The 13,956-nt window shown below is 55.3% G+C and overlaps 1 protein-coding gene across 2 annotated transcripts; it reads left to right on the top strand.

Annotated features, from left to right (window-relative positions):
• The first annotated feature begins 469 nt into the window (after window positions 1-469).
• Window positions 470-12,508, top strand: CDC37 (cell division cycle 37, HSP90 cochaperone). 2 transcript variants are annotated; one of them, XM_005587948.4, is made up of 8 exons: window positions 470-656; window positions 7,788-8,063; window positions 8,448-8,556; window positions 8,649-8,764; window positions 8,849-8,971; window positions 9,907-10,089; window positions 10,190-10,261; window positions 11,935-12,508. In XM_005587948.4, the coding sequence occupies exons 1-8, from the start codon at window positions 555-557 to the stop codon at window positions 12,088-12,090; spliced, it is 1,137 nt and encodes a 378-aa protein (XP_005588005.1). In that variant the 5' UTR covers window positions 470-554; the 3' UTR covers window positions 12,091-12,508. The 2 variants fall into 2 exon arrangements, with proteins under 2 accessions (XP_005588005.1, XP_073881964.1); XM_074025863.1 differs by having other exon boundaries at window positions 8,295-8,556.
• Window positions 12,509-13,956: the final 1,448 nt, after the last annotated feature.

Here is a 13,956-nt window from a genome sequence, read left to right as displayed (position 1 = left end):
ACCCTCTATTTAGACACCCCCAGGGCAGGTCCAGTCCTCCTCGGGCTGAGAAAGTCCCAGGAGTCGTCAGGCGCCCCTCTCCAGAGCAGGCTTAGGTCCCCGTTTACGAAGGGCAGGGGGAGGGCCTTCCCGCCGTGTCCGTACCCCTTGCAGACGTCACTGCGGCGTAGCTGAGGGGACAGTCCTCTTAGTCTCATCAACCGTCCTCTCCCTGCCACCCCAAACGCCCACCGTGGAGAGGCGGGAGATGAGGGGGGCTAGGAGTTGAAGTGCCCACTCGTATGCCCCCAGGAGACCTAGCGGAGCCCCTGCGCCCGATAAGGTGGAGTCTCTGCGGGAACTTCAGGGGACTGGAACGCTTGCGCAAGGCCCTTTAAGGCAGAATGGGTAGCCAGTGCCGCTGCCGCGGTTACTAGGGATGTGACGTCAGGCATGGGCGGGGTTTCCCCCGCACTCGGGCGGAAGCGGAAGGGGCGGGGCTCCGCGCACCAAGTCTCCAGCGCCGCCGCCGTCGCCGCCAACCGAGCCGTAGCGGGCTGGGCCGCCAAGGCAAGATGGTGGACTACAGCGTGTGGGACCACATTGAGGTGTCTGATGATGAAGACGAGACGCACCCCAACATCGACACGGCCAGCCTCTTCCGCTGGCGGCATCAGGTAAGGCGCGCGCGCCCATCCCTTTCCCCACTCCCGGACCCCGCTCCAGAGTTGTGGTCCCCGATACTGCCCAGGGACCCCACTGTTCACACCTAGGATTCTCACCCCCTCAGTCTGGACTTTCAGGAGCCTCGATTCAACTCCAGGACCCCAGTACCACTGGTACCCTGAGTCCCTGCTCGGGATCTCCCCCCAACCCCCTGCTCCGATTTTTGCGTGGGATTCCCTATTCACCCCCTAGAACTTCTTCAGTCTGGACTGCCTTAGACGAGTCTCCCTAATTCTGTTCGGAGTTAACATTTACACCCAGAACTCTGCCTCAAAGTTTGGTCCCCAAATTCTTCTAGATGATCCCTCATCCTATTCGGGTATCCACTCCCTATCTGGGATCTCACGTCGCCCTCCCCCACCTCCGTAGTCTGGACCCCCAATACTTTGGTCTGTCCTGGGATCTACTTTCCGGGATCTTGATCCGGGGTTCCCATTCAGATCCGGAGTCGCCACTCCTTTTCTAAACGGTACAAGGAACTCTGTGCTACTCTGATATTCCTGTCCCTGCCCACACCCGGGACCCCCTTCCTAGAGTGTAGAGCCGTCCCCCTTCAGGATCCTTAGTCTCACCGAGGACTTCGGTTGTGGAACCTGGTTCCCCTCTGGATCTAACTACCAGCTCCACCCCGACAGAGCCTCACATTCCAGCCTCTCCTTTGGCCTCGGGTAGACCCATTTCCCATTAGACCAGGAAATCCTGCCCACGTGGCTTCCGGCCCAGCCAGAGCCCCTGCCCCTACTTGGTATTGCAGACCCTGTCACCACCCACCTCCCAGACTGGCTTCCTGTATGAGCCTTGGCCAGCATTGGAAACTCCCCTAACTCAAGCCCAGGACCCCAAACCCACCCCACCTTGTGTCCCCAACCTGATCGCTACTCTGTGACCCAAATTGTCCCTGCTCTTTTCCAGGGACTCCTGGTCTGATTCTAAATTCACTACCCCTTCTTCTATCGGACCACAACAGAACCCCCAAATCCAGACCCCAGAATCCCAAGTCTGAGTGATCCATGTCCTACCACCCCCTCAGTGCTCACAAGCCAATGGGGTGACTAAGACTTAAAGGTTTAACCTCCTGCTACCCCAAATCACATATCAGTGTCTGTTGTACTCTTTTTTTTTTGAGATGGAGTTTCCTTGTCGCCCAGGCTGGAGTTCAGTGGCACAATCTTGGCTCACTGCAACCTCTGCTTCCCGGGTTCAAGCAATTCTCCTGCCTCAGCCTCCTGAATAGCTAGGATTACAGGCATGCGGCACCACGCCTGGCTAGTTTTGTATCTTTAGTAGAGACGGGGTTTCTCCATGTTGGTCAGGCTGGTCTCGAACTCCTGACCTCAGGCGATCCACCCACCTCGGCCTCCCAGAGTGCTGGGATTACAGGCGTGAGCCACTGCACCCAGCCATGTTGTACTCTTAAACTAAGGGCATATACCTTTCAGAACCTTCTAGTGAGGATCTCTTACCCCACCCTCTCATAGGACAACTCCCCATCATTTATCCAAGAAACAACTAGAAGTTCCCTTCCCCATCATTTTGGAATACTCCAGAATACGGCATTAGTCTCTTTATCTAGCTCCCAGTCCCACCTCCAGACCTCTTCCTTAAATCCTGAGTCTCCTGGGTAGTGTACCTGCCAAGCGAGCCACTGGAGTGTGGGAAGAAAGTTCTAGCGCTTCTATTTCTTGCCGTGTGTAACATTTTATTATGAAATATTTAAGACTTCCACAAAGCTCCAAAGACTATTCTTGGGAAGACCTATTTCTGTCACATAAAGAGGTTAATCTTTACTACTGTGGAGAATGGTTTGGTCCTGCCGAGTGGGAGGGCCCCCCTCCTGCAGCGTAGCGTACCTGCCACACCCTCCTCCCTCTGGCACGGAGCTTTTCCTGTCCTACCGCTGAGAACCCGGTGGTTGTAGTGGCACGTAAGGGAGGCAGGGGGCTTCAGCGTCTCCAGCACAGGTTCAAGGACAGGCAAGCTTGCGTTCCAATCCTAGTCCTGCCTCTTGCTGCTTCTTTCTTTCTTTGATGTGGCAAGACTCAGGCCTCCCTGATCCCGTATGAAACCTGGGATACTATGACCCCACCTCCCTGAGACTTTTGTAAGAATAAATTAAGATTGGGCAGGAAAACTTGGGGCAGGTTTGGAAGGAAGCATTGTGGAGGGGAAGGAGAGATCGCTGTGGTTCTGAGCACAGGCCTGACTAGGTTCAAATCTCAGCTCTGTCTGTGTCACTCACATGCTGCGTGAGTGCCAGGGAATTGTTTGATTGCTCTGTGCCTGAGCACCTGAGAATCTGAATGATGTCCACCCCATAGGGTTGTTGTAAGGGTTACCTTATTCGTTTAATATTTGTAATCCTTTTGGGGCAGTAGCTATTACCGTCATCATCATTTAAATAATTTTTGTGAATGGTTAAAAAAAAATTCCACAGCCACATGTGGGGACACATGCCTATAGTCCTAGCTACTCAGGAGGCTGAGGCAGAAGGATCATTTGAGCCCAGAAGTTCAAGTCCAGCCTGAGCAACATAGCAAGACCTTGTCTGTCTTTCTTTTTTCTTTTTTTTAATTTTGATTTGTTTGTTTGTTTTTTTTTTGAGACAGGGTCTTGCTTTGTCACCCAGGCTGGAGTGCAGTGGTGCCATCTCGGCTCACTGCAACTTCCATCTTCCGGGCTCAAGTGATCCTCCTATTTCTGCCTCCTGAGTAGCTGGGACCATAGGTGCACACCACCATTCCTGGTTGATTTTTGTATTTTTGGTAGAGACAGGGTTTCACCATGTTGCCCAGGCTGGTCTCACACTCCTGAGTTCAGGCGATCCACCCACCTCAGCCTCAAAAAGTGCCGGGATTGTAGGTGTGAGCCACCAAGCCTGGCCTAAGACCTTGTCTTTTCAAAAAAAAAAAAAAAAAAATTCCAAAGGTTCCAAAAGGGGACAAATGAATCCCTTTTCCTAGCCCCAGCTCGCCGACTCTCCTGCCCAGAGATAGCTGCTGTTAATGGTTTCTTCTAATGAGTTATATGACATTGAGATTTCGTGAGCCTCAGTTTTCCTAACTCTAAGGCAGGAGGGTAGTGACACCTGTGGGCCCTGCTTGCTGGGGTGGCTTCTCCCCTGCTCAGCCTGCTACAGCCCCTGCCCAATGGGAGGTGTAAAGCCCAGGCTGGGCAGGCTGCCGCCCCCACCAACTCCAAGAGGCCTTTTTTAGCTGTGGCCTCCCTGGCGGCTATTCAGAGGACACAGGGGAGACTGATGGCTGCCCAGCAGTGGCTTGCAGGGTGGCAGGCAGGCTCCAGGGTGACACAGGCTCATCGTGGAGGAAGGGAGTTGCAGAGGCCACAGTTGCTTTTTTTTGTCTTTTTTTTAAGACAGAGTCTCACTCTATTGCCCAGACTGGAGTGCAGTGGTGCCCTCTCGGCTCACTGCAACCTCCACCTCCTGGGTTCAAGCAATTCTCCTGCCTCAGCCTCCTGAGTAACTGGAACTACAGGTGCGTGCCACCATGCCTGGCTACTTTTTCTATTTTTTTTAGTAGAGACCGGGTTTCCCCATGTTGGCCAGGCTGGTCCCAAACTCCTGACCTCATGATCTGCCCGCTTGGCTTCCCAAAGTGTTGGGATTACAGGCGTGAGCCACCCTGCCCAGCAACTTTTTTTTTTTTAAGAGATGGAATCTCACTGTGTTACCCAGGCTGGTCTCGAATTCCTGAGCTCAAGTGATCCTCCCACCTCGGCCTCCCAAAGTGCTAGGATTATAGGCATGGGCCACTGTGCCAGCCTGCAGCTGCAGTTTATCTCATGAGGGGTAGCTTTTTTTTTTTTTTTTGAGACAGGGTCATGCTGGAGTGCACTAGCGTGATCTTGGTTCACTGCAACTTCTGCCTCAGGTTCAAGCGATTCTGCCTCAGCTCCTGGAGTGGCTGGGATTGCAGGTGCTCGCCACCACGCCCAGCTACTTTTCATATTCTTAGTAGAGATGGGGTTTCACCATGTTGGCCAGGCTGGTCTCACACTCCTGACCTCAGGTGATCCACTCGCCTCAGCCTCCCAAAGTGCTGGGATTACAGGCGTGAGCCACCACGCCCAACCATGTAGGCCTTCTTGACCCCTTATTCATATGGGGGAATCCGAGGCTCAGGCTGGCTGTGTCAGTCCCCTGGGGTATTAGAATAGGGGCCAGGTCTGCCTGGCCCTGCCCTAGAACCTGGGGACACAGCCTCAGATAAGGCACAGAAATGAGTCAGCAGACCATTCAAGTGGCAGTGACAAGGACGGAGATGGTAACAGTGGGACACGCCTACTGAGGGCTGTTTTGGGAGCATTTTCCATAGAGTTATTCAGTCCTCACAGTGATCCTGTGAGACTCCGTTTCACAGAGGGGAAGACCAAGGCCGGGAGAGGTTTCAGTGACATGGCCAAAGTTCATCTCCCATCAGTGGCACAGCCGGGTGTTGTGACTATGTAGTAACAACCACTCCCAGTTATTGAGCGTGTGCTCTGGGCCAGAAATTAAACTAAGCATTTGATGATATTTCCTTTTTAAAGTACCAGAGTGCTCCCCAGAGAGAGAGAGAGAGAGAGAGAGAGAGAGAGAGAGAGAGAGAGACTATCCCCTCACACAGATGGTAATGACCCTGGCCAGCGCAGGAAGGGTGCATGCTGAGGGCCCGCATGACTCGGGACATTTTACTTTAATCATCTCCTTAGTTTCTTCTGAAACGAGCTTGTGCGGTCAGCATTGTTGACTGTTTGACAAGATGAGGAAACTGAGGTTCCAGGAGGTTAGGGGATGGCCCAGGGATACCCAGCCAGTACATGGTAGCTGTGGGCTAGGACCCAGGGCCGGTGCCCCAAGGCTGTCCTCCAGCACCCTCACCATGTCAGATGGTCACAGGAGGTCCTTTGGGGATCAGTGGTGCCCCAGGCAGGGAACATTTGGGGAAGGCTCTGTCGAAGCTGAGTTTTGGGTGCAAAGCAGGTAAGGGAACCGCACGTGCAGAGGCCAAGAGGCAAGAGAAAGGCCACACTTTCCAGGAACCATGAGGGCCAGCATCTGCCTGGGACCCAGGACCAGGATGCCAGGATCAGAAGTCCCATCTGAATTCAGACCCCCCAAGACGTGGTAGTGGGGAGGACTCTGGTCACGTGGTCAAATGCGCGGGTTTCACCGGCCTCCCTGGCAGCAGCTGTGCCTGGATTGGAGAGGGACAGCAATTGAAGGTGGTGGCATGTTTCCAGGTTTGATCAGCGGCTCTGAATAGAACAGCCCCCACTGAGGTTCAGGAGGGGTGATGGTGGAGCCACATAGGGGTCTCCGGAGGGTCCTGAATGATCCGATGGGGACCCAGATGGAGGTCTGAGCGAGGCAGGGAGTGAGGTGGGGACCAGGAGCCTGAGGAGATGAGGCATTGTTATCAGGAGAAAGGAATGCCTGGGGAGTGACATCTGGGGCTTGGGTGAGCGGGAAGCAGGTAGACACCAAGCTGGGGCTCAGGAGGGCATGCTGGGCTGGAGACAGAGCTAAGGGGGCCTAGGCAGTGATCCTGGAGCAAGGTTATGGGTGGAACAAAGAAACATCTAGAAGGGGCCCTGGTACAGTGGCTCATGCCTGTAATCCCAGTAATTTGGGAGGCCAAGGTGGGTGGATCACTTGAGGTCAGGAGTTCCAGATCAGCCTGACCAACATGGAGAAACCTGGTCTCTACTAAAAATATAAAATTACCCTGGTGTGGTGGCGCATGCCTGTAATCCCAGCTACTCAGAAGGCTGAGGCAGGAAAATCTCTTGAAAACGGGAGGCAGAGGTTGCAGTGAGCCAAGATCGTACCACTGCACTCCAGCCTGGGCGACTCCATCTAAAAAAAAAACAAAAAAAAAACAATAGCTGGGCATGGTGGTTTCTGTGCACCTTTAGTCCTAGCTAGTTGGGAGGTTGAGGCAGGAGGATCTCTTGAGCCTGGGAGGTCAAGGCTGCAGTGAACCATGATCGCACCACTGCACTCTAGTCTGCATGACAACAAGACCTTGTTCAAAGAAAACCAAACAAAATAAAAACAAAAAAACAAGCATTTGCTGAGCCCCTGCTTTGCGCCAGGCCAAGTTCCTGGTTCTGGAGACAAAATGGCAAACACATTCCCATATTTAGAGAGCGGGGCGGGGCAGTACCCAAAAACGTGATAAATAATTGTCATATGATGTGAGTGGTGGCTGGTGTTGAGGCAGGGAATTCCAGACGGGGGCAGCGGGAGGTTGCCATCAATAGGAAGGTGGTTAGGGAAGGGGTCCTCGCTAAGGCAACATGGAGCCCAGATGGTGCGGGTGCCATAGAGTCAGCTGTGGGGGGATCTGAGGGAAAATCATTCCAAGTAGTTGGAACAGCCAGTGTGAAGGCCTTGAAGTTCAAGAAAAAAGCAGGCTCTGCAGAGCAGAGTGGCTCCTGCCTGTGGTCCCAGCACTTTGGGAGGCCAAGGCGGAAGAGTCGCTTGAACCCAGGACTTCAAGACCCGTCTGGGCAACATGGCGAAACCCCATCTTTACTGCAAATACAAAAATTAGCTGGGCGTGGTGGTGCACACCTGTAGTCCCAGCTACTCGGGAGGCGAGGTGGGAGGATTGCCTGAGCCCAGGGAGGTCGAGGCTTCAGTAAGTCGTCATTGGGCCACTGCACTCTGACCTGGGCGACAGAGTGAGACCCTGTTTTTTTGTTTTTTTTCTAAAAGAAAAAAAAATGGTCTCAAGAAAAGGTGAGAAAAGTGAGGGGCCAGTGTGGCTGGAAGGAAGAGTTAGCAGGGGAGGTGCTGGGGCAGATTGTGTAGGGCCTACGTAGGCTGTGGTGACAACCTGGACTCTGCTCTGAGTGAGATGGGAGCCGCCAGGGTTCTGAGCGGAGGACGGAGGGACCGGACCCCACTTGGGTGTGCGTCGGCACCTGTGGGGGCAGGGGCGGAAGCTGGGAGACCAGGGCACGGGAGGTGGAGGCATACTTTTTCCCGGGGCCATCTCTGGTGCGGGGATTGGGTATGGGGCTGGGGGTAAGGGACAGGCCGCTCCCCAAAGTTGATAGGCCGCCCCTGCCCGCAGGCCCGGGTGGAGCGCATGGAGCAGTTCCAGAAGGAGAAGGAGGAACTGGACAGGGGCTGCCGCGAGTGCAAGCGCAAGGTGGCCGAATGCCAGAGGAAGCTGAAGGAGCTGGAGGTGGCTGAGGGCGGCAAGGCAGAGCTGGAGCGGCTGCAGGCCGAGGCACAGCAGCTGCGCAAAGAGGAGCGGAGCTGGGAGCAGAAGCTGGAAGAGATGCGCAAGAAGGAGAAGAGCATGCCCTGGAACGTGGACACGCTCAGCAAAGACGGCTTCAGCAAGGTGTGCGGGGCGGGCGGGGCGGGCAGTGCACTTGCGCAGCCAGCGAGTATGCAGCCAGGACGCATGCGCACCCAATGCCTGGTCAGGGGAGGACCGCGGCGGTGTAGTTGAAGAGTGTGGTGTGGGGCAGAGAGCTGAGGGACGGACGGGGGCCACGTGGGAGGGGGGACAGGCTTGGAGGGCCGGGCGGATGAAACACCCCACCGGTCCCCTCCTCTGATCTGCCCCAAGGCCCATGCCCACGCTCCCGCCACCTTGATGCTCATGGCTTCGTCACCACCTCCGCCGTGGATGGGATGGGCGCTGCGGCCACGGCCCGCCCGGCCGCACTCGAGGCGCTCCGCAGCCTTGCCCCAGCCCACTCCCCCTCTCACCCTACCACAGAGCATGGTCAACACCAAGCCCGAGAAGACAGAGGAGGACTCAGAGGAGGTGAGGGAGCAGAAACACAAGACTTTCGTGGAAAAGTACGAGAAACAGATCAAGCACTTTGGTGAGTGGGGCGTGTGAGGTTATGGGGGGCAAGGTCGGGGCAGGCCCTTTGCCTCCAGGGCCCTCCAGCACCTTGCCAGCATCTTCCCACAGGCATGCTCCGCCGCTGGGATGACAGCCAAAAGTACCTGTCAGACAATGTCCACCTGGTGTGCGAGGAGACGGCCAATTACCTGGTCATCTGGTGCATTGACCTAGAGGTGGAGGAGGTGAGTGGAGCTTTCCCCAGGGCTGTGAAAAGGTGCTGCCCTGAGGCCGCCACTTGGTAACACTGTGCCTGTTCTCCCTGGCAGAAATGTGCACTCATGGAGCAGGTGGCCCACCAGACAATCGTCATGCAGTTTATCCTGGAGCTGGCCAAGAGCCTGAAGGTGGACCCCCGGGCCTGCTTCCGGCAGTTCTTCACTAAGATTAAGGTAGGGTCCCCTGAGCTGCCAGGTGGCTGGAGGCCCCCTCCCCAGGGAACCAGCCCACAGCGCTCTGGGTAAGGCCGACTCCTGTCCACTGGGACTCAAGCCCCTCCAATCACCGAATCCTAGATCAGGAGAGGGCGGGGCCAAGGAGGGGGAGAGAAGTGGGCGGATGCTGCCAGACTTTAAAAGTGGAGGTCAGGCCAGGCTTGGTGACTGAGTCCTATAGTCCAAGTCTTTGGGAGGCTGAAGCAGGAGGACCACTTGAGCTCAGGAATTTGTGAGCTGTGGTGTTCCACTGCACTCCAGCCTGGGTGACAGAGCAAAACTGCATTACAAAAAAAAATGGGAGCACTAGGATGTGCTGGAGGTCCCCATGTGGATATGTGGGTAAAGGACAGAGGTGAGGGTGCCTCTAGGGCTCTGGGCTTTTTTTTGTTTTTGAGACCCAGTCTTGCTATCACCAAGGCTGGAGTGCAATGGCGTGATCTCAGCTCACTACAACCCCTGCCTCCTGGGTTCAAGCAACTCTCATGCCTCAGCCTCCCAAGTAGCTGGCATTACAGGCGCCTGCCAGCCTCTCGGGTTTTTAACTTGCGCACCTGGAGGAACAGGGGTACCCTTACCAAGACTGGGGAGACCAAGGACAAGGCAGGCTGGGAGGTGGCCGTGTTGAGTTAGAGGTGCCCATGCAGGGACACTGAGGACACGAGTGTCTCGGATCTGCAGTAGAGCAGGGCTCCCAAGGAGGTGGTCTTTAGCAAATGCCAGATGAGGTCCCTGGCAGGGGAGCCCAGGCCTTGGGAAGCCCTTTATGTAAGTCAGGAACAGACTTAGGGAGCCCTGGGGCACCTCTGAGGAGCTGTGGCTGGAGGGTCCTGGGCCCCCAGTCCCTCCTGAGCACTGGGCCAAGTCTAGTGAGCACTGCCCGACCCCCATAGACAGCCGATCGCCAGTACATGGAGGGCTTCAACGACGAGCTAGAAGCCTTCAAGGAGCGTGTGCGGGGCCGTGCCAAGCTGCGCATTGAGAAGGCCATGAAGGAGTATGAGGAGGAGGAGCGCAAGAAGCGGCTTGGCCCCGGCGGCCTGGACCCTGTCGAGGTCTACGAGTCCCTCCCTGAGGTGCGGCTCCCCAGCCCAGGCGGGCGGCAGGAGGACCCTGAGCGGGACCCCCCAGGGCACAGGGACCCAGCCCCTGACCCCAGCCCTTCTATACCCCCAGGAACTCCAGAAGTGCTTCGATGTAAAGGACGTGCAGATGCTGCAAGACGCCATCAGCAAGATGGACCCCACCGTGAGTAACCCCCACGTCCCATGCCTTTCCAGCGGGCCATGTGTCTCCCCCAGCCCTGTGTCCCAAGTCTCTGAAGCCAGTTGGTGAAAGTGCCCCTTCAAGGCTTCTCCAAGGACTAAGGGGGGTCGTGTTACCTTGGCACACACCCACATTTATTGAGCACCTACTGTGTCCCAGCATCCAGCAGATAAATGCTGAGCTTTGAGCGTATGTCCCTTGTGACTGATAGTCACTGTTAATGTGACTGAGTCCAGCCTCAGTTTCCTTATGCAAACCATATTTTCTCTCAATATCAGCTCACAAAACGTGTGGGGAAAGGAGCTGAGCACACGGCAGGGGCTGGTAAATGCTGGCTGTTAATTGGATTTTGTCTGGTTTTTTTTTTTTTGAGACAGAGTCTCGCTCTGTCACCCAGGCTGGAGTGCAGTGGTGCTATTTCTGCTCACTGCAAACTCCGCCTCCCGGGTTTGCACCATTCTCCTGCCTCAGCCTCCCGAGTAGCTGGGACTACAGGCACCCACCACCATGCCCGGCTAATTTTTTGTATTTTTTAGTAGAGACGGGGTTTCACTGTGTTAGCCAGGATGGTCTCAATCTCCTGACCTCGTGATCCGCCCGCCTCAGCCTCCCAGAGTGCTGGGATTACAGGCGTGAGTCACTGCACCTGGCCATCTGTTTTTTTTTTTTTGACAGACAGGGTCTTCCTCTCTCACCCAGGCTGCAGCCTCCACCTCCCAGGCTCAAGTGATCCTCCCACCTCAGCCTCCCCAAGTACCTGGGATTATAGGCTGACACCATGACATCTCACTGATTTTTTTTCTAAAAATTATGTTTTTATAAAGAAGGTCTCACTGGCTGTATTTTTGGAAGTGGCAATAGACGTTGAATCTAAGTAGGACACGATTGACCCTATTCCTACCACTTGGCTCACTGGTTGGTCACCCTGGTTTTCTCGTCTGTAAAATGGGTCTAGCTGCAGGACTGGCCATGAGTTTCTAGAAGCTTCTATGGGCATAGCCATCTAGACCAGCTTCTGCAAACCGCAGCTCCCAGACTCACTGCCTGTCTTTATAATAAAGTTTTATTGCAACAAAGAAGCCATGCTCAATTGTTTCACTGTCATCTACAACCGATCTTGCTCTGCCACAGAGTTGAGTCGTGACGGAGACCATATGGCTTGCGGAAGCAGAAATATTTAGTCAGTCCCTTTACTAAAAAAATTTGCTGGCTTTTGTTCTAGATTGCACTATCTAAATTTAAAATAAAGTTAAATAAAATTTAAAGTTCCAGCTGAGTACGGTGGCTCACGCCTGTAATCTCAGCGCTTTGGGAGGCCAAGGCAGGCGGATCACCTGAGGTCAGGAGTTTGAGACCAGCCTGGCCAACATGGCAAAACCCCATCTCTACTAAAAGTAAAAAAATCAGCCAGGCATGGTGACAGGTGTCTGTAACCCCAGCTACTTGGGAGGCTGAGGCACTTGAACCTGGGAGGTGGAGGTTGCAGTGAGCCGAGATTGCACCATTGCACTCCAGCCTGGGTGACAGAGTGAGACTCCATCTCAAATAAATTGGTTAAATATCAATAGGCAGGAAGCCAGCTTGGGGATGTGCAGGGGATAATGGGGACCCCTGGGTGGTGGCCCCACCTCATCTGCCTGCCCTTCTCCTCACAGGACGCGAAGTACCACATGCAACGCTGCATTGACTCCGGCCTCTGGGTCCCCAACTCTAAGGCCAGTGAGGCCAAGGAGGGAGAAGAGGCAGGTCCTGGGGACCCGCTGCTGGAGGCTGTTCCCAAGACGGGAGATGAGAAGGATGTCAGCGTGTGACCTGCCCCAGCTACCACCACCACCTGCTTCCAGGCCCCTATGTGCCCCTTTTCAGAAAACGGATAGATGCCATCTCGCCCGCTCCTGGCTTCCTCCACTTGCGCTGCTCGGCCCAGCCCGGGGGGCCCGCCCAGCCCTCCCTGGCCTCTCCACTGTCCCCACTCTCCAGCGCCCATTCAAGTCTCTGCTTTGAGTCAAGGGGCTTCACTGCCTGCAGCCCCCCATCAGCATTATGCCAAAGGCCCGGGGGTCCGGGGAGGGGCAGAGGTTGCCAGGCTGGTCCACCAGGTAGTAGGGGAGGGTCCCCAGCCAAGGGGCCAGCTCTGGTCACTGGGCTCTGTTTTCACTGTTCGTCTGCTGTCTGTGTCTTCTATTTGGCAAACAGCAATGATGTTCCAATAAAGAATTTCAGATGCTCTCTGGGCTGCCGGAGGGCTGTTCAGGCAGCTCATCTCTTCTAGGTGGGAGGGAAACCTGGTGGAATTATTGGGGACTGAGCCTGTGCTTCTCTGGTCCTTTGCCCACCAGCTATCGTGGGTCCTCGCCTCACACATGCTGTTCCACCACTTGGAACAGTCTTCCTCCCGAGGCCTCAAAAGCCTCTAACCTTCAGTTCTCACCTACCCACTCCCCTGTCCCTATTTGAACCTCCAGAAGCAGGGTTGCCCAAGCTGATCACCACCAGAGGGCAGTAGTGATCTGCAAACCAAGTCAACGTTCCCTAGGGTTTTGTGGATCTTGCCCACCTGCCCACAGAGCCCCAGCCTTCCAGCTTCCTTACCACCTTTTGGAGCAGCATCCTGGACTATATCTCCCCACCCTATGGCCAGCACTGGCCCCAACAGATGTGTTTTGGTTTTTTGGTGTTTTGTTTTGTTTTGTTTTTTTGAGACGGAGTCTCGCTGTGTCGCCCAGGCTGGAGTGCAGTGGCCAGATCTCAGCTCACTGCAAGCTCCGCCTGCCGGGTTCTCGCCATTCTCCTGCCTCAGCCTCCCGAGTAGCTGGGACTACAGGCGCCCACCACCTCGCCCGGCTAATTTTTTGTATTTTTTAATAGAGACGGGGTTTCACCGTGTTAGCCAGGATGGTCTTGATCTCCTGACCTCGTGATCTGCCCGTCTCGCCCTCCCAAAGTGCTGGGATTACAGGCTTGAGCCACCGCGCCCGGCCTTGGTTTTTTTTTTTTTTTTTTTTTTGAGAGTCTAGCTGTCGCCGGGGCTGGAGTGCGGTGGTGGAATCTCGGATCACTGCAACCTCCGCCTCCCGGATTCAAGCGATTCTCCTGCCTCAGCCTCCTCCTGGGATTATAGGTGTCCGCCACCACGCCCGGCTAATTTTTTGTGTTTTAGTAGACACGGAGTTTCACCATGTTGGCCACGCTGGTCTTGAACTCCTGACCTCAAGTGATCCGCCCACCTTGGACTCCCACAGTGCTTGGATTACAGGTGTGAGCCACCACACCTGGTCTCCCCCCCGCCCAGATATCTTGATTCTGACCACTGCCTTTTGTCCCTGTGGCCTCCAGGTCCCCATCCCTTCTGGCTCTAATTCCTGCCCCAGCCTCCTTCCCATTCACCACTCCAAGCTAGCTCCCCAACAGGCAGCAGCCAGAGGGCATCTGTGAACATCAGGGTCGGGGCATGTCCCACCTCTGCTCAAAAGCCTCACAGGACTCCCCTCCCTGGGAACAGAAGCCAAAGTCCTCCCTATGACTGACCAGGCCCCAGCGCCATCTGCCTGTTACCTCCCTGCCCTGTTGTCTGTCCCCAACTCCATGCTGGCCCTTGAGCACTTGGAATTTCTCTTAGTGTGGGCTTAGGTAATGTGCTGAGCTTCAGTGTCCCTGCTCTTAGGGCTAACATCGTC

This window comes from Macaca fascicularis, chromosome 19 (assembly GCF_037993035.2).
Source record: "Macaca fascicularis isolate 582-1 chromosome 19, T2T-MFA8v1.1".
NCBI lineage: Eukaryota > Metazoa > Chordata > Mammalia > Primates > Cercopithecidae > Macaca > Macaca fascicularis.
The sequence above is the reverse complement of the archived record's forward strand: the minus strand, read 5'-3'. Positions and strand labels throughout refer to the sequence as shown.